At 42.2% G+C, this 25485-nt stretch overlaps 1 protein-coding gene across 1 annotated transcript; it reads right to left on the minus strand.

Annotated features, from left to right (window-relative positions):
• Window positions 1–11522: 11522 nt before the first annotated feature.
• Window positions 11523–15557, minus strand: LOC139708590 (uncharacterized). The gene has a single exon (XM_071620529.1). The coding sequence runs from the start codon at window positions 15555–15557 to the stop codon at window positions 11523–11525; it is 4035 nt and encodes a 1344-aa protein (XP_071476630.1).
• Between the last annotated feature and the right edge of the window lie 9928 nt (window positions 15558–25485).

The following is a 25485-nucleotide window of genomic DNA, read 5'->3' on the forward strand; positions in this document are numbered from 1 at the left end:
ATTTGATATAATTTGGGTGAAATGTACAGGGGCGTCACCAGCTTTTTTTCAAGGGGGGTGCGTTTTGACACTAAATGTTTACGAGATTTTTTTGGACAGACATTTGGAATATAGGAAGCTCTCAATCCCTAGACTTTTACTGTTTTTTGAGGGAAACCAAGCGGGGAAAGGGCAACGGCGCGCCGGTAGCTAGGATTTCATCGGGGGGGGGGGGGGGGGGGGGAGGCGGGGGGTGGAAGTGCCGGAGAGGGTTGCATCCCTTATAAATGGATTATGGAATGACGGTGTGAAACGACAAATTACTGGCAGTGATATCAGGGGAATGGCATAACGACTACATACGAGCGAGCGGAGCGAGCGAGCTTGGAAATTTTGACATTTTACAGTCCAAAAAACTGCCGTTTGTAGCCATATTTTTTTTTGCTTTGTAAATTAAGGGGGGCGCACCGAGCGCAACTGCTGGCAATTACTGGCAGCAATATCAGGTGAATGGCATGATAATTAAATGCGAGCGAGCAAAGAGAGCGAGCTTGGAAATTTTGACATTTTACAGTCCAAAAAACTGCCGTTTGTAGCCATATTTTTTTTTGCTTTGTAAATTAAGGGGGCCGCACCGAGCCCAACTGCTGGCAATTACTGGCAGCAATATCAGGTGAATGGCATGATAATCAAATGCGAGCGAGCAAAGAGAGCGAGCTTGGAAATTTTGACATTTTACAGTCCCAAAACTGCCATTTTGGAGCCATATTTTTTCGCTTTGGAAATAAAGGAGGGATGGGGCGCAACGGGCGCAACTGCCAGTAATTACTGGCAGCAACATCAGGAAAATTGCATAACGACTACATACGAGCGAGCGAGCGAGCGAGCTTGAAAATTTTGACATTTTACAGTCCAAAAACTGCCGTTTGTAGCCATAATTTTTTGCTTTGTAAATTAAGGGGGGTCGCACCGAGCGCAACTGCTGGCAATTACTGGCAGCAATATCAGGTGAATGACATAATGATTAAATGCGAGCGAGCAAAGAGAGCGAGCTTGGAAATTTTTACATTTTACAGTCCCAAAACTGCCATTTGGAGCCATATTTTTTCGCTTTGGAAATAAAGGAGGGGTGGGGGCGCAACGGGCGCAACTGCCGGTAATTACTGGCAGCAACATCAGGAGAATTGCATAACAACTAAATGCGAGCGAGCGAGCGAGCGAGCGAGCGAGCTTAAAAATTTTGACATTTTACAGTCCCAAAACTGCCTTTTGTAGCCGTATTTTTTTTGCTTTGGAAATTAAGGGGCGCACCAGGCGCAACTGCTGGCAATTACTGGCAGCAACATCTGGTGAATGGCATAACAATTAAATGCGAGCGAGCGAAGAGAGCGAGCTTGGAAATTTTGACATTGTACAGTCCCAAAACTGCCATTTGGAGGCATATTTTTTCGCTTTGGAAATAAAGGAGGTGGGGGGGGGGGGGTTCACCGGGCGCAACTGCCGGCAATTACTGGCAGCAAAATCAGGAGAATTGGGTAACAATTAAATGCGAGCGAGCGAGCTTGAAAATTTGACATTTTACAGTAAAAAACAAACTGCCGTTTGTAGGTATATTTCTACATCTAAGGGGGCTCATCGGGCGCAACTGCTGGCAAATACTGGCAGCAATATCAGGAGAGCATAATGATTACATTCGAGCGAGCAGAACGAACGAGCTTGAAAATTTTACATTTTACAGTCCAAAAACTGCCGTTCTTTTCTTAGCCATATTTTTTCGCTTTGGAAATTAAGGGGGAAGGGCACCGGGCGGAACTGCTGGCAATTACTGGCAGCAACATCAGGTGAATTGCATAACGATTAAATGCGAGCGAGCGAAAAGAGCGAGCTTGAAAATTTTACATTTTACAGTCCAAAAACTGCCGTTCTTAGCCATATTTTTTCGCTTTGGAAATTAAGGGGGCGCACCGGGCGCAACTGCAGGCAATTACTGGTATCTAGCAACATCAGAAGAATGGCATAAAGATTAAATGCGAGCGAACGGAGCGAGCGAGCTTGAAAATTTTGACATTTACAGTCCCCAAATTGTCGTTTGTCGCTATAATTTTTCGCTTTGGAAATTAAGGGGGGGGGGGGCGCACCAGGCGCAACTGCCGGCAATTACTGGCAGCAACTTCAGGAGAATGGCATTACGACTAAATGCGAGCGAGAGGAGCGAGCGAGCTTGAAAATGTTGACATTTTACTGTCCAAAAACTGCCGTTTGAAGCTATATTATTATCTCTTTTTTTTCGCTTTGGAAATTAAAGGGGGGGGGGGGGGGGGCGGACGCCCGGTGCGCCCGGTGCGCCCCTCCCCCTGGATCCGCCACTGGTAGTCAAGGGTGTGGGTTTATGTTCATGACTGGGGGAGGTATGACCAGCGAGGTGGCGTCGAAGTGACCAAGCGGGGAAAGGATGTCCAAAATCTGCACTTTAGAGCATCCCCTAAACTAATTGTGCGTGTTTGTTTGTGTGTGTATTATATGTACATGGAAAAGTTAGGAATTAGCCCAGGTCAAGTCTTTTTATTGGCAATGCAAGACATTTTTACATAGACTAGTATGTAAAGCAACACTGCAAAAGCAATGATCTAGCTTTGATATAACGAAGCGTAAGGTACAAAGGTGCTGTACATTCTACATCACATTGCGCAACATTGTAGCGACTCTTCGTTCGGATGTACTGAGTACACTGCGCACATCCTGCTTATATGCAGAATGCCAACCAGGAATCACGCTGAATCACAATCTTTTGTCGGGTCCGGGCTTTTTGAACAATGTTTCACACTATATACCTATCTAATTATGGTTAAAAGAAATCATAGAAAAATATCTTATTTCTTGATCACCCTTTCATTCAAAAGCAGTTTACTAACACTTGAATTACTATTTCGGTAAGTCTTTTTTTTTTTACCAGCGGATTATGAGGGGGCGCACCCCCCCCCCCCCCGTAGTTACGCCACTGCTTTTGGGTGAAATAATTGGACAGATTTCTTGAATTCTAACAAAAAAGCAAGACAATCTTTCCATCGCGGGAATTATGATCATGTGGGGTGGGGCAAATGGTGCGCTTGCCTTCCAATATTTTTATGGGGGCAACATTTTTGTTTTATTTCACAAGCAAGAAAATTTCTCATTTCGGGAATTATTAATTATGGGGGGGGGGGGCAAAATTAAAATACGCTTGCCCCTCCAATATTTTATGGGGGTAACTTTTTGTTTTTCGGTCCAAAAAAAAGATAAGAAAATCTTCTCGTCTCTGGAATTATGGAGGGGGGGGGGTGGGCAAAGTAATGTGCTTGCCCCTCCATTTTTTTTTCATCTTTTTTTAATGAGGCTAAGGCTCGCTCTTGGGCTGGCAATATTGATTGGTCAGAAGTAATGTACATAGACCCTACTATGTACTTGTAAGTAGCACACGTACATGCAAACGTGTATAAGTGCTCGGTATCGTAGGGATGTACAGTACGGTCGATAAATAGTAAACACTGTAGAATACTAATAGATATGTATAAAATCAGTGCTGCCAGAACCAGGGGTGCGAATTGATTTTGTGTGTGTGTGTGTGTGTGTGTGTGTGTGTCCCTGGTGCAAAATATGAAAAAAAAAATAGAAAAGAGTAATTATTTAGCGTCCGGCGTTGAGGTCGCTCGCAGACTGATTTTTTTTTTTTTTTTTTTTTTTTTTAAGGATCTGAAGGGGGGTGCGTTCGCACCCAACGCACCCCCCCTGGTGACGCCCATGAATGTATCTGTTTTGCAATTACAATCTCTCTTTTGCAAGAGCTGGAATAACACATCCGTCTTCTTCTGCTGGCACGTCTGATATTACCTACATGACCTACTTGCTATATCTTGATGGTAGTGTATGTTATGAACAAGATTTGTGGTTTTTGAAGAGAGAGAGAGAGAAAGATTTTTTTTTGTTTGTTTTCACAAGCAGAAATGATGCGAATAACAGTCCTCGTAAAACATTGTACAGTGCAATTCCAACAAATAAAAGCTGATTTATATTAATAGAGTCAAATTAGAATGTTAGCGGTTTCATCATAGTCGATCATGAGTTGAGTAAGTCGCGGTGTTTGAAATGTCCCTATCTTTTCACAAATCGAATGTATACTTATAGGAATAGTTGCAACCAAATACATTGGCAAAGGGGGCAATGTCATTACCATTATCACATATCTAAGATGCTGAGGAGCTATCTAAGGTACCGCAAGTAGTTGTGTTACGTGTTGTACAGTGTACAATAAATGTGTTCCTCAATGTAATACTAGTTACCTAATTATGTACAATTTCAAAATTAAGAATCAACACTTGTATAATAATAATGATAATAATAACGACAAAAATCGAATGTGTTAAGAGTTCAGGTCAATAGCCACTTTTAGGTCATTTTAATGATACATTTTGAGAACATTACCGAGAAGAATTCTGGGTAAATTCTTTGATTGGATATTGTAAAGACGTATTTGTACTATTTTTTTTTAGGCGAGTTAAAATAGTCAGTAAAGGGGTATGGAGAGACAGTTTAGGTTTTCTCTCAGTAATGAATTAGGCCGATATAAAAATCGCATGTCGGAAAAGCCCTCAGTTTCGGCGCTCTATAGTTAGCTCTTTGATCACGACTGTAATTGCTACTAACAGGGTGGAGGGTCTTGAAAAAAAGAAAGCTTGCAAAAGCCTGGTGAAACACTTTGATTCACATCACCCTCCTAGGGAGACCAGTAGAAAAATCGGGGTCATCCCACGAGACCGACACCCACGAGTCATACGGTCCACGAGACCGACATCAATAATAGGTTCATGAGTCATACAGCCCACGAGTTATAGGGCTCAGGAGTAATACAGCCCATGAGTTCGACACTACGCACAAAAGGCTCATGAGACCGACACTAAGCAAACACAGCCCACGAGACCGACACTAAGCAATAAAGGCTCACGAGACCGACACTAAACAAAGAAAGCCCACGAGACCGACAGTAGGCAAAGAAGGCCCACGAGACCGACACGAAGCAACAAAGGCTCACGAGACCGACACTAAGCAAAGAAAGCCCACGAGACCGACAGTAGGCAAAGAAGGCCCACGAGACCGACAGGATAAACAGCGCCATCTACATGTCAATTACCTGTACAGGGTGTTCCATGAACGGAAAATAAAATACTGGAGGGTGCAATTTCGTCACGCTATCAAGTGAAAGATGGTAACCATCTACATATGAACGACATCAAATATGTATTTCTTTACTTCTAGGGGGGCAGGTCTGTCAGGGAGCGACATTGTTATCATTAGAAAAATAGAATTGTATTCTTCATGCCCCCCCCAAAAAAAAGAAGACAAAAAACACACATGAATTAATAAAAAAAAAACATGTTTAATACGAGTGAAAATAATATAAATCGCGTAAGAAATTGCCTTCTAAACTTTTCCACTTGTTCATTCGTTAGTTCTTTAAGAGAGACAAGTCTTGAATAAAAGAATACATGCAAAACAAGCAAAATGATTCATTGATTTTGTATAATATTATAATAGGACCTATATGAGAAATTGTCATTTTTTAATCATTTACTGCCATCATTGAACATTTCGTGATATTTTTCCTTGATAATCTGATTCGTCAAGCCAATGCAGATTGACATCATGGTACAATAGTATGTCATAAGATCCCAAAATCCGTGAAGTAGATAAAACCACTTATCTCTCATCCATTCAATGTATTGTATTTGCATTAAGAAATTGTATATGCTTTATTTTCTTCCTGATTCGTTGACTTGTATTAAATTCTTGTCTGCACCCCCACCTTCTCATCATGTAATTGAAGTGATGTTAATTTGCCAGTTCTGTGACGAGCTTTTCTACAAGCAACCGCCTACAAGAATAAAAACGTAATGGTTTTGGTGTCACTTTGTTTACTGAGATTAGATGGAATTGCACTAAGAATTTTTTTCTCTATTTAACCCATAAGCATACTCGAATCATGCCGACTTTCACTCAGTATAAAATGTTTCCCGATGATCCACTAGAATATAATAACAATCATCGAAGGCAGATCTCTCTCTCTCTCTCTCTTTGGGGGAGTAGGAATATATAAAAGAGGTCAAAGGGTTAACATGCAAACGAGGGTGTCTTGGCATCTTTAAGTTAATGTGGAAAGATCTGTTGCACTCTTTTACTGAATTTTGTTCATTTTTTTTTCAGAAACACCCACCCACGCAAACACTATTAAAGATCCTGATCATTTCAGGGGGTGGGGAGCAACTGAAGGGGTAACACCCTGGCAACTCTTCTTTTCCGTCTCTCATATCTTCCTTATGCCATTATCAGGACACCCTATACAATTTATTGGTCTATAGGTGGCGCTGTTCATCCTGTCGGTCTCGTGGGCCTTCTTTGCTTGGTGTCAGTCTCGTGAACCTCTTTTGCGTATACGTCGGTCTCGTGAGCCTTGTATGCGTAGCGTCGGTCTCGTGGGCCTTTTAAGTGTAGTGTCGGTCTCGTGGGCTTTGCTTAGTGTCGGTCTCATGAGCCTTTTGTGCGTAGTGTCGGTCTCGTGAGCCGTATAACTCCTGGGCTTATTTTACTTGATGTCGAACTCGTGGGCTTTATTTACTCAGTGTCGAACTGGTGGGCTGTATAACTGGTGGGCTGTATGACTTGTGAGCTGTATGACTCGTGGGCTGTATGACTTGTGAGCTGTATAACTTGTGGGCTGTATGACTCGTGGGTGTCGGTCTCGTGACGTGCACCCCCTGTAACACGCTAATTTCGTTGTTTCAAATGAAGCGGAATGAAAAAATAAATCAAGGATCATTAGTGAAACAAAGTTTAGGTTTTATATATATATATATATATATATATATATATATATATATATATGTGTGTGTGTGTGTGTGTGTGTGTGTGCAGGGCCTGAATCCCGGTGGCCCCGGGCCACCTGAAAGATGTAATGTAATCCTTCAGTCTTTCTCTGATTTATGCTGAATCAAGCATTTTCATGATTTTCCTTTTTTCAGAAAAATATCAAAAAATGAGTGTTTTTTCCTTAAATAAATTTCCTTTAAAGGACAAGTTCACCTTCATAAACATAAGGATTGAGAGAATGCAACAATATTAGTAGAACACATCAGTGAAAGTTTGAGGAAAATTGGACAATCGATGCAAAAGTTATGAATTTTTAAAATTTTTGTGTTGGAACCGCTGGATGAGGAGACTACTACAGCTTGTGAGTCATATGCGTACAACAGTATAAAGAAAATGTAAAAGAAAATTCAACATATTTTCACTTTTTTCGCATAATAAAAGAGCTCTTGACTTGCCTCTTTCTAAAGGCAGGGGGAATAATATTGCCCATAACATTTGTCGGTAACGAGTCAGGGGAATGTGTACTTTTTTCAAAAGATGGAATTTTGTGAAATTCTCTTTATATTTTCCTTATATTGTTGTACGCAAGTTATTCATACGCTGCAGTAGTCTTCTCATCCAGCGGTTGCTGCACAAAATTTTAAAAATTCATAACTTTTGAACGGATTGTCTGATTTTCCTCAAACTTTCAATGATGTGTTCTACTAATATTGCTACATTCTCTCAATCCTTATGTTTATAAAGGTGAACTTGTCCTTTAAGAACAAGAGCAATCAATTGCTTTCTTCTGCTCTTTTCCAAGGTTGTTTCGAGTAACCATTTCTCTGTAAATATATACTCTAAAAAGCTAATATCAGAATATCGTCGGCTTTGCTCTCTGTATTAACATAGATTTTGAAGGGAATTTTGTGTCCATACATTGCTGGAAACAACATTTGCCTGTAATTTGAAGTCAAATATGTGTTAAAAGTACGGTAAATGGTACAATTATGCAGAATGACATGCTTATTGAGCTTTTTGAAAATATGGGCATTAGTTCTTAAGTATTGACAGCTGAATCCTGATTGGATATTTCTGGTTGCCATGGCAACAGGAAGAAAACTTTTTTGAACAATAATCAATAGAAATGTTTGTTTTTAATTCACCTATCTACAAAAAAAAAAAATGAACAAAAAATACCAAAGTTTGCAGCAGTTGGAGGTATTTGTTGGATTATCAATCACCTGTATACATCTGGTTACCATGGTAACCATGCACAATATTTTAACTTACAATGTATCCCATTGTTTTGCTGACATCTCTAGCAACATATACATATATGGTTTTACGGTGTTCTGAGGAATTATTCATGAAATAACTGCAAAAAACTGTGATTATGTTGTAATTTCGAATCGTATTTCTAATATTATCCCGGACGTCCCAATAGCTTTATTGGTATTTATTTTACAGGTCCGACCTCTCAGATGAATTTAAGCAAAAAAATTGATTTCTGAGGGACAAAATATCGATTTAAACTGCATAAACATGCTGGCGACACGAAAATCGCAGTTTTGCACGCTTTATCGGAGAATGGCCCGCCAGCCGTAACCGACCCCAGTCTAGTTTCTAGTCGTTTTTATTTCGTTTTCATCTCTCCGAGTTGCAGCTTGCGCATGTGTAGAAGCCCACTTTATTGTGCTAAGCCGAGCGAAGGCACATACCAAGTGATTGCGACGCCCGAACGGTTTGGGGTCACAATCACTGGGTATGCAACCTCACTCGGCTTGCTGCAACTCGGAAAAAAATATACACGAAATACAAACGGCTAGAAACTAAACTACACTGACCTCAGCTAGTGAGTTTGCTGGCAAAAACCCGTTTGCCGAGGAAAAAGTCTGCGTGCGCTAAGACTACTACACGCACCACTGGCACTGGCGCCTGTAGCAGTGCTAGTGGTGCGTGTAGTAGTCTTGGCGTGCGCAGACTCTTTTTCGAACAATAAGGTCTTGTCGCAACTAAAATGGCCTGTAAAATTTTATTGATACCACAATTTCGAATCACATACTACCTAGGGGTGTTCCAGAGAGTCCAACCGACCACCCTATGCAGTCAAAACCTTTTCTGCGGGGTGGGTTGAACGAAGTCATTTTTTCTGGGTCCCTGCGCCTGGACTATAACGGACAGTCGATTTCCAAGTGAACCACACAAGTGTTGGGTAAAGTGATTACCAAAAGCCAACTGAGGTCGGTTTTATCTTAAGCAAGTTTTGTGGAATTGCACTAAATCTTTTCTTCGAAATTTAACCACCTAATGAAAACATTAGTTAACAGGAATTTTAACCAACTTATGTCGGTAAATGACAAACATCACTCGAAATACACATCAAACAATGTACATACACTAATACAAACCACACATGTCAAATTTAGCACTTGAGACACTAATTCAGGACAATTGTTCCAACATACAATCTCATTTGATGTGATCTAATTTGGCAGTCTGTTGCACAAATAAAGTACAGTGGTATACTGTTAACATTTGCGAAGGGAAGTAATATAGCACATTCACATGTAAAATGAAAATTCACAAGATCTGACACTGTATGAGCAACTTTGTAAATCTGAATGGATAGACACGAGTTGTCAAAACAATACAGTAATGGTAGTTTGGTACTGGATTTATGAATGATTGAAGTACATGTATGATAATTAACACCAATGTAATTTGTATCTTGGACCAATTTTCTATAAGCATATTATTCTCATCTCCTACATCTGAAAAAAAGGATGATTAATTCAGTGAAAATTCATAGCAGAAATGCATACTTTACAACATGAAACAAATCAGTTGTTTACATTTCACTTTCAAACCTCATGAGGACCAATCTCTCTAAGTAATTAGAAACAAAAAGTACTTGTATTACATGTACATGGTGTCACAGGGGACTTTCCTCTGAATGTGGGGAACGAAAGTCCTCCCTGCGACTGGGATCTTTTCTATAGTCAAAGGCTGACTTTCTCTAAATGCAGCAGATTGTTAAGCAGACCAGTCACTCAATCAACTCCTTCAACTTGTGCAACTACAGTGCCTCGAAATAAGTAGCCAATTACACAGTGTTCTTATAATGTAACAAGCAATAAGATTTATTATACTCGTCTCAAATTATGGTCGTTCACAATTATAATAACATGGTACAAACTTGAATACAGATTTCCAATTCCACTTGATCTTGAGCTTGGTTGCTCTGCTCGTTGGTTTATTCTAGAAGCTCCCGTGCTTGGTTGCTCTAGGTTGTAGACGATGCCCTGCCTGAAGTAGCGGGTCGTCTCCCCTTACTTCTGGTCCTCTCTGGAACCCTAAACTTGGTCCTCGCTGGAACCCTAAACGGTGGCTCTCTCCCTGGAACCCTAAACACCCTGTTAATTTAATAACATGATACCTCCCTTATAATTTGTGGTCTTTAGTTATTCCTGATTCTTATTCATATAACTTAAACAAAACATATGATTATATATTCCATCATATCAACATTGATTAGCCACACATAATTTCCATAATAATGTTTCACCATGGATAATTATCTTTCAATGTGGAATAGGGGTGATTAATCAGCCCATTAAAATCTTAGCGTTGTTCTAATTCTCTATTTCTTTCACAATGCAATTAAAATTCGGTTTGACATACAACCATCACACATACAATGCAATATCGGGAATTACATAGGAACTTACAAGGCATAAACAACTTCAATTAAATGATCGTGTACTTACAACAGTTGTTGGTGTTTACACTCGAATCCTCCTAGATTCTCTGCTGGATGGTCAGGCTGTCCCAGCCGAAATGCAACAATCCCTGAATCACACTGATTCCAAATAACACTCTGCTACTCTAACTTCGCAATCTCGAAGTACCGTAGCCTGGTCCTGAGTGTTCCGCAAATAATGTGGCATCTGAATTTTGTGCCCAAACACTGCATATTTATACATTTGTTGGACCATAGGTCTCCATGTAAAATTAATTAAATGAAGTCAAGTGACTTCCTAGAAAGTTTTCATAGAAGTCCTGCCCCCTTTTCTTATTGGTTGGCGTTTTCTGTCTGTCAAAACTTTCCTGAGTATCTCATTTTGCATTGGTCAAGCCTCTGCTTGACGTCATCACTTCCTGTCCACGGAAACCAAAATTCTTTGAAGTGGTCCTGTTTTGACCTAGCTAGAAACTTGTGTTTGACGTCGTGAATGACGTCCACATACCAGATAGTATGAGGCATACTACCAGGGATACCCTTTCCTCGTATTTTGACGTCATGTAGGGTTTACTCATCCCTAAAACATTTAATTCCAAATCACTCTCTTTTACTTTGATTGTGCATCGCAACATCTCCTTATATGGTTATTTTGATGCAAGCTTTTGTCTTTAAAGCTGCACTTCTTTTGTAACCATTGCCATAACATCAATTTCTTACATGAGCTACACAATAACCAGTAGTACAATGAGACAAATTATTACGTGACAAATACAAAATATGTCATATCATGACACAACCCCCCATTTCAAGATAGTACTGCTATCTACAATAGTATTTTCACGTATGAAACTAATTTGTCCGTACATACACATGACAATATCAACATTCGATAATCCCCTTGATATGGGTAAACCTGCCCCTCTTACTCTGGACATCGGCTAAGGAAGTCTGCCCCAACGTTATCTGTTCCCTTGACAGCGGTCACGTGGTAGCGGTAGGATTGGAGGGCAAGTGCCCAGCGCAAGACTCGGTTGTTTTGCAACTTAGCCTTGGCAATGTACATGAGGGGACGATGATCCACCTCAAGTTCAAACTCTCTCCCATATAGGTAAACATCGAACTTTTTTACTGCCCATGCAATTGCGAGGCACTCTCGCTCTATGACGGCATACCGTCGCTCTGTGTCTGACAACTTCCGGCTGATGTATGCGATAGGGAACTTCTCTCCCTCTACGCGCTGCATGAGTACTGCGCCAATGCCTACGTCAGACGCGTCAGTCGCAAGTATGAACGGGGATTCATGGTCTGGAAGATGGAGTATGGGGGATGAAGTCAGTCGGGACTTCAGCGTGTTGAACGCCTGCTCTTCCAGGGGTCCCCAGTCTACGCGGTTGGCTCTGTCTTTCTTTGTTAAGTCCGACAGCGGTGCGGCGATAGCTGCGAAGTTGGGTATGAACTTGCGGTAATACCCAGCTAGCCCTAGAAACGCGCGTACCTCCCGCTTTGTTTGCGGCACTTCCGCCTGCAAGATCTGCTCTACTTTCTCGGGGTGAGGCTTCAGCGTGCCGCCACCTACGACATGCCCTAGAAAGTCGAGCGTCTTGAAGCCCACATGACATTTACTTGGCTTCGCGGTTAACCCAGCATCTGCAAGCCTCGAGAGTACAGCTTGCAAGGAATCCAAGTGTTCTTCCCAGGTCTCGGAGAACACAAGGATATCGTCGATGTAGTTCACTACATTGTCGAGTCCAAACAGCACTTCTCGCATCAGCCGTGAGAAGGTGGCTGGTGCATTCACCATACCAAATGGCAGCACGGTGAAGTGAAACAGGCCTTCAGCGGTGACAAATGCTGTTTTCTCCTTATCAGACTCGGCCATGGGTATCTGCCAATACCCCTTGCTGAGGTCGAACTTCGAAAAGTACTTACCTCTTGACAGCTTCGCTAGGAGAGTGTCAGCAATCGGAATAGGTTCTGGGTCAAACACAGTTATAGCATTCAATTTGCGGTAGTCGACGCAAAATCTGTTACTTCCGTCCTTCTTTTTCACTAGTACGATCGGTGACGCGTACTTGGATCGTGATTTCTCTATCACGCCCATCTTCAGCATTTCGCTCAATTCTGCTTTTACCGCAGCTTGCATAGATTGTGGTAGGGGATACGGCTTGCTTACCACGGGGTCAGCGGTAGTAAGTGTCACTGAGCATTCCATTGCGTTTGTTCGCCCTGGTACATCGGTTAATTGCGCATCAAACTGATTTAGCAGATCGGTTACCTGCGCTGCTTGTGACTCGGTCAGTTCCGCATCTATCACCACGTCAGCCACGCTCTCATTCTGCGATAAGGCGGGCAGTCCTATGCACGGTCGGTCGAGATCGGGTTCGACCTCCTCCTCGACCACGGAGATGGCATTCGCTTGGACTCCATTGTCCCTACTTCGCGCACGGTCAACATACTTCTTCAAGAGGTTAACATGGTAGGTCTTGACCTTGCCATTGACCTCAACTCTCACATCACATCGCCCTAGTGTGCCTGTGACCGTATACGGTCCCTGCCATTGCATCAGGAGTTTGCTTGCGCTCGTTGGCCTCATAATGAGCACTTTATCGCCAACCTCAAACTTCCTGTCACGCGCCTTTGCGTCATAGTACTTGGCATATCTTTTCGATGCGCGCTTGAGCTCCTCATGCGCCACTTTGCAAGTCTCCTCGAGTCTCGCTCGTAGGTCCACAACATACTCGTATGTTGTTTTGACCTCTTCGTCGACTGTTTCCGCTTCCCAGATTGTCTTAATCAGGGAGAGAGGTCCACGTACAGTCCTACCATACAGTAGCTCAAACGGACTAAAGCTAAGGCTAGCTTGTGGTACCTCCCGATACGCGAACAACAATGCCGGTAAATAACGGTCCCAATCTTTGGGTCGCTCTGCACTCATTCGTCGCAGCATGGCTTTGAGAGTTCCGTTGAATCTCTCAACCAACCCATTGCACATGGGATGGTACGGAGTTGTGTTAAGCTGCTTTACGGACAGCAAACGCCCTAACTCCCTCATTAGCTCAGAAGTGAACTGCGCCCCTCTATCAGAGAGAATCTCGTCTGGCAAACCTAAGCGGCTAAACATCTCGACAAGCGCCTCAGCCACTCGCTCGGTTTCAATGCTCGGTAATGCAATAGCTTCTGGGTAGCGAGTTGCATAATCGACCAGCGTCAAAACATACCGATTCCCACGATCGGTCTTGGGGTCAAAAGGTCCTACGAGGTCAATCGCCACGCGCTTGAACGGAGTATCAATGAGCGGCATGCTCGCGAGCGGCACGCGACCCACGCTCCCCTTATTCACGGTGCGCTGACAGATATCACATGATATGCAATATCGCCGGACGTCATCTCCCATACCTGGCCAATAGAAGCTTTGCTGTAATCGGTCGAGTGTTTTCTGTGTTTTTAGGTGCCCAGACATTATGCCATCGTGGGCAAGCGCCATTAATCCATCACGGTATGCGCTCGGTACGGCCAATTGTCGAACTGGCTTGCCATATTCCAATTTTGTAGATTGGAATTCGCGATAGAGCAGGCCTCGATGCACGAGAAACTTGCTCTCATTTCCTTTGCTTGTGGTCGTTTTCTGACCACTCTCCGCTGCTCGCCAAGCTTTCGCTAGCGTCGGGTCAGCCTTTTGCGCTGCTTCATACTCACCTTTACTCGTCGCGAGTGAGAGTGCACTTGCTGTCGGCAGTGGTTTGAGGGGTTTCGCACTTTGCGCCTTCTGGCCACGTGTCTCTACCGCCCCTCCCTCGGATGATTCTACCATCTCTTCCTCCTCTACCACTACCTCGTCACTATCAAGTGACCACTGTGGATCGGGATTATTTTGGTCCCTGACCCCGGGAATATTCCCCAAAATAAGCTCATACATTGGGTCTTCCATAACCAGAGCTTCCACTTCCCCAGTGTAGAAAGGCGTGTCTACCCATACCCTAGCAATGGGGAATTCTCTGACAGTCCCGTCTATCAAAACCACCCTCTTCTTCTGCCCTGCAACAATCTGAGGGGTTCTAACGAACACTGACTTTACCACGGCTGTACTACAGCCACTGTCCCTTAGAACGGACACTACATGCCCTTCTACTTTTCCCTGAAGAACAGGCATGTTCACACCTGATGGTCTGACTCCCGAAGAGCATCCTGCCTCGAGAAGGGGTATTTCATCCCCCGAAGCTAGCTTCACATACGAGCCCGGCTGTCTTGCCGTTTCATATCTAACGGTGTTAGCCTCAATACAGGCAGCCCCCTTTCGGTCCTGACTAGTCTTCTCCTCAGACCCCTTCATTTCATCCAAAGCAGCAGCCCGGTTTAGTCTCGGACTATTCGTTTTGGCCTGGCAGTTTCGAGCCAAATGACCTGCCTTCCCACAAACATAACAACCACTTGACCCCTTATTTCCTTGTGGGCCACTGAATTTGGAAGCCGAATGACCCTGACTTTGGCCCTTGTCAGGTCGCTTTTGGTCTTTGTAGGAGTTGCTCTTTTGTTCCTTATGGGGGTGGGCTTGACTGTATTGATCCGCTAGCTTCGTCATTTCATCTAAGTTTGTCGGATGTCTCTCGCGAACAAACTGCTTCAGCTCTTTCGAGCTCCTGGCATAAATTTGATCCATTATCATCAATTGAATTAGGTCATCAAACTCAGCCCTAAAACCAGCTAACTCTAACCAACGCAAGAGATAGCGCTTCAGCCTCTCGGCTAACTGACTGTGAGTCTCGCCAGGCTCTACCTGCGAGCTCCGGAATTTAGCTCTAAATCCCTCTTCGTTCAACTCATACCTTTGGAGTAAGGCAGCCTTTAATTCATCGTAATCATTTGCAAGTTCTGACGGCATTCGGGAATACACTTCCAGGCCTTTGCCCGTCAACAGTGTACTGAGGGGTAGGGCCCACTGAGTTCTGGCCCATCCCATGCTTTCCGCATATCTCTCGAATCTGCATAGATAGGAATCTAAGTCATCTGTTTTCTCATTGAAAAGAGGTAATTTCACCTTTTTCATGCCATTACTAGGGGAATCATTCCTAGGTCTGGCTGCTGCGATTTGCAGCTCCAGCTCTTTTATTTTCTCCAAATGTTCCCTTTCCTTTTGTCGTTCCTCTCTTTCCTTTTGTCGTTCATCTCTTTCCTTTTGTTGCTCCTCTCTGAGCTTTTCTTCCTTCAAGTCTAGTTTCTCCTTTTCATCCCTAGCAAAATCGACCAATTCCTTGCCTGTCAGCCCTGCCTCCTTCCCCACTTTTATGAGTTCAGAATACACATCCATTGCAATGTACAGTCACGTTACTATAGCAACAATCACTCAATGTAATCTGACCTTAAGACACTGGACCTTGAGCCTAACTCTCACTGGCCAGACAAGTGGCCACTGGCGGTCTAACCTTTGGCTTCTTGTTTCGAGTTATCAGTTGCACATGAGTTGACTGGTCTAGTTATTAACTTTTAACAATTGCTGCCCGGGTTCTCCACCAATTCTTGTCACAGGGGACTTTCCTCTGAATGTGGGGAACGAAAGTCCTCCCTGCGACTGGGATCTTTTCTATAGTCAAAGGCTGACTTTCTCTAAATGCAGCAGATTGTTAAGCAGACCATTCACTCAATCAACTCCTTCAACTTGTGCAACTACAGTGCCTCGAAATAAGTAGCCAATTACACAGTGTTCTTATAATGTAACAAGCAATAAGATTTATTATACTCGTCTCAAATTATGGTCGTTCACAATTATAATAACATGGTACAAACTTGAATACAGATTTCCAATTCCACTTGATCTTGAGCTTGGTTGCTCTGCTCGTTGGTTTATTCTAGAAGCTCCCGTGCTTGGTTGCTCTAGGTTGTAGACGATGCCCTGCCTGAAGTAGCGGGTCGTCTCCCCTTACTTCTGGTCCTCTCTGGAACCCTAAACTTGGTCCTCGCTGGAACCCTAAACGGTGGCTCTCTCCCTGGAACCCTAAACACCCTGTTAATTTAATAACATGATACCTCCCTTATAATTTGTGGTCTTTAGTTATTCCTGATTCTTATTCATATAACTTAAACAAAACATATGATTATATATTCCATCATATCAACATTGATTAGCCACACATAATTTCCATAATAATGTTTCACCATGGATAATTATCTTTCAATGTGGAATAGGGGTGATTAATCAGCCCATTAAAATCTTAGCGTTGTTCTAATTCTCTATTTCTTTCACAATGCAATTAAAATTCGGTTTGACATACAACCATCACACATACAATGCAATATCGGGAATTACATAGGAACTTACAAGGCATAAACAACTTCAATTAAATGATCGTGTACTTACAACAGTTGTTGGTGTTTACACTCGAATCCTCCTAGATTCTCTGCTGGATGGTCAGGCTGTCCCAGCCGAAATGCAACAATCCCTGAATCACACTGATTCCAAATAACACTCTGCTACTCTAACTTCGCAATCTCGAAGTACCGTAGCCTGGTCCTGAGTGTTCCGCAAATAATGTGGCATCTGAATTTTGTGCCCAAACACTGCATATTTATACATTTGTTGGACCATAGGTCTCCATGTAAAATTAATTAAATGAAGTCAAGTGACTTCCTAGAAAGTTTTCATAGAAGTCCTGCCCCCTTTTCTTATTGGTTGGCGTTTTCTGTCTGTCAAAACTTTCCTGAGTATCTCATTTTGCATTGGTCAAGCCTCTGCTTGACGTCATCACTTCCTGTCCACGGAAACCAAAATTCTTTGAAGTGGTCCTGTTTTGACCTAGCTAGAAACTTGTGTTTGACGTCGTGAATGACGTCCACATACCAGATAGTATGAGGCATACTACCAGGGATACCCTTTCCTCGTATTTTGACGTCATGTAGGGTTTACTCATCCCTAAAACATTTAATTCCAAATCACTCTCTTTTACTTTGATTGTGCATCGCAACATCTCCTTATATGGTTATTTTGATGCAAGCTTTTGTCTTTAAAGCTGCACTTCTTTTGTAACCATTGCCATAACATCAATTTCTTACATGAGCTACACAATAACCAGTAGTACAATGAGACAAATTATTACGTGACAAATACAAAATATGTCATATCATGACACATGGGTCTAGGGCAATTACCCCCTGGGCAATTACCCCGGACCCTTCCCCTGGTTCTAATCCTAATCCTGAACCTAATCCTAACCCTAACCCAAACTCCTAACCCTTGACCTAATCCTAACCCTAATCTTTACTCTTACCTTACCACTAACCAGTATTTAGCCAGGGGGTAATTGCCCTCTGGGGCAATTGCTCGGATACGCATGTACATACATGTAGGACAGGAAAAATATAGGAGAGAATAGGATTGAGAGAAAAGAGCAGTACAGAGTTCATCAAATGAAGTGAGCAAGAAAGAGCGGATACATAGGTGTGGATGAGGCTTGAGATTTACAATGATATGGACATGTATTGAAGTTACAAACACAAACACAAGAAAATCAGGATAAGCAAAGGAATATACAACAAAAATGGGCACCGAGATGCTTACATGGTTCAATTCAGCTAGTCAGATAACAAAATCAAGTAGCAAACAGAATAGCAACATATTACGCATATAATGCAATGACCCGTTATGAGTTATCTGACATCAAATACTAATTTAATGCAAGGAAAGTACAAACTGAGTGTTCAAAGTTATACATGTAATGAAAATAATATTCGATGCCATGTCAACTTTATAGATTTGGGTTTCCAAGATAAACTTGAAGCTTTCAAAAATCTGTAGTAACATGCTTCAGGTACACTATAAAGTGCTTGTTCTACTGCTAATTATTTTACTCATTGCAATGCAGCATAATACAATATTGCATCCATACTCCAAAATCAAATACACACATGGGACAGGTACTATGTAGGTGCATAGTGAAAAGGTGGAATTTCATCACATTTTTGAATATGTAGTATGTTGGCTACTGGCCTACCTGGGAGCAATGCACAAAATTCTTGTGTTGTGGGCCTGTACATGTATATGCTATCACATTTCTCCTGAGTCGAGTTCTAACTGCGAAGTGATACACAATAGCCTGCCTTGTATGATAATCATGAAGAACTTGATCACTTCTTACGAGCATAGATGAAATTGCTTGGGGTACATCTTCACTACTCAAGTGATACATGAAGGATGCCAGTTGAAGACAATTATATCTTGTGTTTTCAAATTACCATTCACATTATAAAGATTGAAAGTAGTTTGATCCACAATATTTTGGTTAAATTTTTCTATAGATTTTTTTTCATTACCATGGAAACACATTAATCACATACCACATTACCTGTAATAGTGGCCACATATGCCAAGTTCTAGGTCAACTCCTAAAAAAGCAAGAGAGTTGTTGTAACTTGGGTTGGAACCAGGTGCAAGCATGGTTAGCAACAATAGTGTTGACAGATATTTGGGCCAGGTGAGGTCATTTAGAACTAGTTTCCATGGCGATGTCACAGTTTGGTGCTCTATACATCCCTTGTCAACTTGTACACACTATGTGTGGGCGTGGTGTGTAATAATGGTATTAGCAGCTTTTCACATATTCCATACTTGTCTACATTATCATAAGTAAAACTAACTCCTTGAAAAGTGAATACATGTTTCAAGGAAGCATTGACCACTAATAGTATCAATATAGATGTACCTTATCATTCATACATGGTACAGGTGTATAGTCAAAATACAACAATATCCATCATATGGCAAATGGCTTGTAAAATAACATGGCCACTGTTATGAGGAGACCACAATTAAAGGTCAGTGCCTATTTCCCTATAACATTGTAAGTACTTCTCAAGCGAATGCTGTTTATTATGCAGACTTGATACAGGAAGGGTGGAGATGATAAATAAATGGTTGCATTATGGTTGACTCAGCAAATTTAGAAAATCAGGGATGGATGCCAAAGTTTCAAATCCTCCTTGTTTGCACAGGAGTCCCTTTTAAAATGGTCTCACTGCCATGCAATGTGGCCAGCAGTTGCGATTTAGAACGAAGATCAACTTGAAGACAAGATCAGCTCCACCCACAACGCCTTGAGGACTGTGCCCTGTGCTCCACAACTGCAGATACATGTACCTGAAGAGGGTATAATTTGCTTTCTCCAATAAGGAGGATGAAGGGCTGTGACTGCGGATGTTCTGTGTCGACCACGTATGAGCAGTTAAAACGGTCCTTCCTGGAAGAATGAAAAAGGCAAGCATATATGGAAACAGCGTGTAAACATTTTGAAGACATATCGATGTGCACTACCTTTCTTATGCCCTTGTACACATGATATTTCCAGTAATTTTGTATCATATATGTACTAGCAACTCCAGCAAACTAGAAGCAAGAGTGACCAAGATCAGAAGGTCATTCTTCAAAGCTGAAGATCTACTATGCACATACAGGAGTGAGTCAAACATGATATCTGGAAACAGGGGGCAAAATTGTATCAGAAGGGAATGGGGAGGTAGTACAGGCCTGTACGAAAGCTACAGATCACAACAGAACAATTCACACAATTCTGGCCTTCATGGTGCTATCTGTTTGTTTGTTTGTTTTTTCCCCATGTCTAGCCTAATCACAAACCAGAACTATCTTTGCAAAGAAGTGTAACTTTGTCTAAAGTCAATTTTTTTGACCAACCCCCCCCCCCCCCAAAAAAAAAAAATAAATAAATAAATAAAAGTGACACACAATTCTACATTCAAAGTTACATTTGACTTGCATTTTCAAGTCCTCCGAAACTGATTAAATTGGTACCAGTACGGGCCCAATTACTAGACCTAGGCACCTATGGTACACTATAATATACACTATTGAAATGATTGATTGGTCCACGCTGCATATTGTGATACCTGTCAAATGTATGGGATGTTGCCATATACATTATAAAGAAAGAGAAGAATCTACATACATGTACATTTCCTTGGAATGAAGGGGCAGGGTAAAGATTATAAGATGTGCCTTCACAGAAAGTTAAGTTCACTCTTTAGTTCGAGGTGACATACAAAATATGTACCTGTGTTGTCATTAGATTTATCTGGTACGGTACCATGGTACCAAATACAATACATGTACCATCACTTCCAAAAAAAAAGTTGTTTTTTTTTCCTCCCACAGGAGTAAGGTCATGTTCTGAACAATGGTTATGGTATAAATGTACCTAGAATGTCAATCTTTTGAATAATGCACTTTCAGTAAATCCTGAAAGCTGAAACTCACAGCTTTCCAGTCAATGAGTGAGCTTGCATCAAAGCCTGGTCAGAGATGCAGCCTCCTTTGCATGGTCTTTCTGCATTCGCTGAATAGAAGGGAAGCAGATTCAATAACTGTTTACCTGAAGTGAAGGTAAATAATATTCATACAAGTGAGGTGTTATACAAATGATGAGTTATACAATGCATTATTACGTTATTTCCTTATATGAATAGGGGGAACTTTTTACTCAGCACAAAGAAAATGTAATATAAATGGGTCTCTTTTAAAAAGCACCTTAGCCCTTCACTCCAATAACCAACACCACATGCAGGAATTGATTGCCTGAACTTTTGGTATCTGATTTTTGCTCTTAAATTGCTCATTTTGCAGTACTGGTTACAGTGTAAGTGCTACTAAAATGCCAAGTGCTTATATCAATGAAACTATTCATGAAAATATACATTTGGTATTGCTACCAACATGAATTAACGCACTGAATTACCTGCAGAACACAATACAGAGGTTCATCTTTCCTACCAAGGAACACAAAGGACTGGCACAGCCTCCTAGAAGAAGTAGTGGCTGCTTCAACCCTTGATACAATATGTCAAGGGTCAGCAATTAACCAATCACTGCATCACTGGGCATTTTTGTGATTGAGGGTACCAGCTATCGGCACCCTATGAATTTGCAGCTCGTTTATTCCAAAAGTATAAAACAAATTTGCCTAAGTTTTTCCTCAAATAAGCTGTAAATACTGCAGTTTCAAATCTCGTGACTGTTCTGTTGATTCTGAATCTCCGTTGTAAAATTAAGCAATTTTTCTTCGCGTGGCTGAAAAAGGGTACCTCACGATCTGCACCCCTTCCCTCCATAGGTAATACCTGTGAATTTCATAGTCTGCGTTGTTACTGAGTGGATATGTAATTGAAACATGTTTAGTTTGTTTTGTTGGCTTGATTTTCGTTTCTTTGTTACTGTTTTCATAGCTATAAAATGGCACTTAATCCCACGCGTACCTTTTTGTTCTATACGCAAACAGCCATGATACGCAGGGTGTCGATGTACCCTGCCGATAGCTGGTACCCTTACCACACATTGAAGAAACCGTCCAAGTCTATTGATTGTGGGAAATGTGGGCATCTTTGGAAAGGCAAGACAAGATAATGCACATGCTTACCAGCTACAGTACAGTTACAGTTAAAGTGATTTTAAAACATTACCCTTAACTTGGTCAGACTCAGCCTGAGAGGATTTGATTCACTTTCTAACAAGACAAATCAGTCCTACTTCACTGCCTGTCTGATAATGCGAGACTGAACGCGAGTGGGAAGTGGGATGCAGCAGATGGTGAATTTTTCTACAAGAAACAACAACACTCTTGACTTGTTCCTGTCTAACAGACCATCGCTGATAAACAGATGCACAAGCCTTCCAGGCATAAGTGACCACGACATCGTGTTTATAGAATCAGACGCCACCCCCAGGAGGAACAAACCTGCAAGACGGAAAATCCACCTGTGGAAACATGCTTCCAGTCTGGAGATGAAGGAAGATTGTGCAGGATTCCAGAATGAGTTTATCAACCGACATTCTTCATCCAGTGATGTTGCTGAAATGTGGTGCGACATCAAATTTCCTCCTTAATCTTCTTGAAAAACATGTTCCTTCAAAAATGACTTCCACAAGATTTGATCAGCCATGGATCACAAGACCAGTTAAGAGGCTCACCAGAAGGAAGAAGCGCAGCTACCTGCGTGCCAGGAGGAGTGGAAAGGTGAATGACTTCCACAAATACCAGAGTCTGAAGAAGCAGTGTAGAGCAGCCTGCAAAGAAGCCTGCAATGATTACATCACTAACATCATCAGTCCAGATGCCACCCAAAACCCAAAGCGCTTTTGGTCATTTATTAACAGCAAGCGGTGTGACACCTCAGGCATTGCCACACTTAAGGGGCATTAGATGGCATAACCTACTCTGATAGTCAAAAGAAAGCCAACATCTTGAATGACCAATTCGTATCAGTGTTTAACCATGATGAGGATCCAACTTGCATGGTGGACAAAGGCCCCAGTCCGTACCCAGCCATGAAGAATATTGTGGTGTCAGAAAGTGGTGTGTTTAAACTCCTCTCAAATCTTCAGATCCACAAGGCAACCGGACCCGATGACATCCCAGTGAGATTGCTGAAAGATCTTGCAGCAGAACTTACTCCAGTATTCACACTGTTTTTCCAGACATCCTTGGATAAGGGTGAAGTTCCTGATGACTGGAGGAAAGCCAATGTTGTGCCCATCTATAAGAAAGGCGAAAGAAACCACCCGGGTAACTACAGACCAATCTCCCTAACATCTGTCTCTTGTAAAATACTGGAACACATCGTATGCAGCTCCATCATGGATCACCTAGACAGCCACAATGTCCTACATGACGCACAACATGGCTTCCGCAAGAAACGGTCATGTGAAACCCAGCTCATCCTTGCTGTTCAAGACCTGGCCAAAGGAATTGATGCTCGGGAACAACACGACGTCATCCTACTTGATCTCTCCAAAGCATTTGACAAAGTCCCACACCAAAGGCTGCTATATAAATTACAGTTTTATGGAATACAGGGCTTGTTGAATGACTGGATAGCCGCCTTCCTGCAGGACCGCACTCAGCAGGTGGTCCTTGAGGGGACATCCTCGAAAATCACTGACGTTACATCTGGGGTGCCACAAGGCAGTGTCCTTGGTCCTCTGATGTTTCTTCTTTACATCAATGATTTGCCAGAGTACTTGACTTCTGATATGAAAGCACGTCTGTTCGCAGATGACTGTATGCTGTATCGCAAAATCACCTCAGAACAGGATTCTTCTGCACTACAACAAGATCTAAATGCTTTGCAGCAGTGGGAACAGGATTGGATCATGAAGTTTAATCCCCCAAAGTGTCAGGTTCTCACTGTAACCAAGAAACAGAAGCCTATCACTCAGCCCTACTGCCTCCATGGGCAGACACTTTTGAGGGCAGACACTGCAAAGTACCTCGGAGTCCACCTAACCAAAAACCTCAGCTGGAATCATCATGTTGATACCCTAAGCAAGAAAGCAAACTCAACATCAGCTTTCCTCAGAAGGAACATCAATGCCTGCCCAAGGAAAACAAAAATCCTGTGTTACACAACTCTGTTGCGCCCTATCCTAGAATATGCCTGTACTGTCTGGGACCCCTCTACACAGGAGAACATCACCAAATTAGAGAAAGTCCAGCGACGTTTCGCACGTTTTGTCCTTAGCGACTATCGATGGACAAGTAGCGTTACGCCAATGATTCACCAACTGCATTGGCAAACACTTCAAGAACGCAGAGCCCAGCTGAAGGCAGTAATGATGTACAGGGTCATGAACTCCCTAGTGGACCTCCCACGGACTTATACAGTACCTGCACCATCTCCGTACTTGCATCGTGGACATACCCTGAAACTTGTTGTCCCTCACACAAGAACGTTATGTTACAAATCATCATTCTTCCCAGATGCCATCCGATTGTGGAACAGCCTTCCTCTGGATGCTGTCAACTGCACCTCTCTAGATCTATTCAAAAAGAGGGTGCAGAACATACAACTGCGTTAACAACCAGGGGTGTTTTTAGCTGCACATAGTGACGTTGTAGACATTTTAATGACACTGTATATGCCTGCACCACACCTGCCCACACACTAGTACGCTGATACACATTTTGTGGACTGTACTACACGGAAGAAGAAGAAGAAGAGTAAATTCAAGTAGATCGGCTTTGTCATGCCAATGTCAATGGACAAAGTTGTGGTTATGTGTACGTATTTATACCAGTGCGGTGACAGTACCATGGTATGGCAGTACAAAAAAAAAAGACTACGTAGTACGTGACCTAGATCTAGGCCTGTATAGAGGCAGAGTCAATACCCAGAACATACCTTTTAGGGCCTAACGCGCGTTAGGTCTAGAAACTCGAGACTAAAGTCTAGAACTATGTCTAACGTTAACAGTCAGAGTATCAGGCCTAGAGGCTAGGTGTTTCTGTTGTTGTTTTTATTTGAATCTATTTGCCGTTTTTACCATTGATCATTTTTTCCCTGTATTAATTTACGCCAAAATTTTACTTATGAATTACTTAAGAAACTTCTAATTCCAAAATTTTCCCTAGGCAGGGCCTGCATTATTTTAATTTTATTGGGAATAATTCAAAAATACCAGGCAGTACTCTATGATATCATGGATAACGTTAGAGTGTCTAGTCTACTAAGAAGCATATTATAATTAGGTTGTATACGTCTACGTAACCTTTTTTTTTTTTCTAATGAGGATGTAAGGCCCTACCGCCTGCCTACCGCTATTACAATCGACCATATTGTGGTCCATTTATCATATGAGAAGTCCTCCCCATTTATGGACCCATACATTACTGGTCATTAGTAGGTGTGGGACTATTTTTAGTCGGACAGTAGGAGTGCTCCTACTGGACCTAGTAGTTCTAGATCTACTCTAGAGTAGACTTCAAGGCTTCAGCACCACGTTGGCAGAATATATCAGACATAGATAGGCGTATATGGGACTGTGATATTGATAGACTGCTTTCTTTCGCTGGCGAGTCTGCATACGTGCAAGAGAGTGACCGCTGTCAAGGGTC

This window comes from Diadema antillarum, unplaced genomic scaffold (genome assembly GCF_040938485.1).
Source record: "Diadema antillarum isolate AM-2024a unplaced genomic scaffold, OU_Dant_1.0 seq00001353_RagTag, whole genome shotgun sequence".
Classification (NCBI taxonomy): domain Eukaryota; kingdom Metazoa; phylum Echinodermata; class Echinoidea; order Diadematoida; family Diadematidae; genus Diadema; species Diadema antillarum.

Bases quoted from the DNA above. Each gene is read 5' to 3' on its own strand.
- LOC139708590 (XM_071620529.1), bottom strand. From the start codon at position 15,557: ATGGGATGGGCCAGAACTCAGTGGGCCCTACCCCTCAGTACACTGTTG.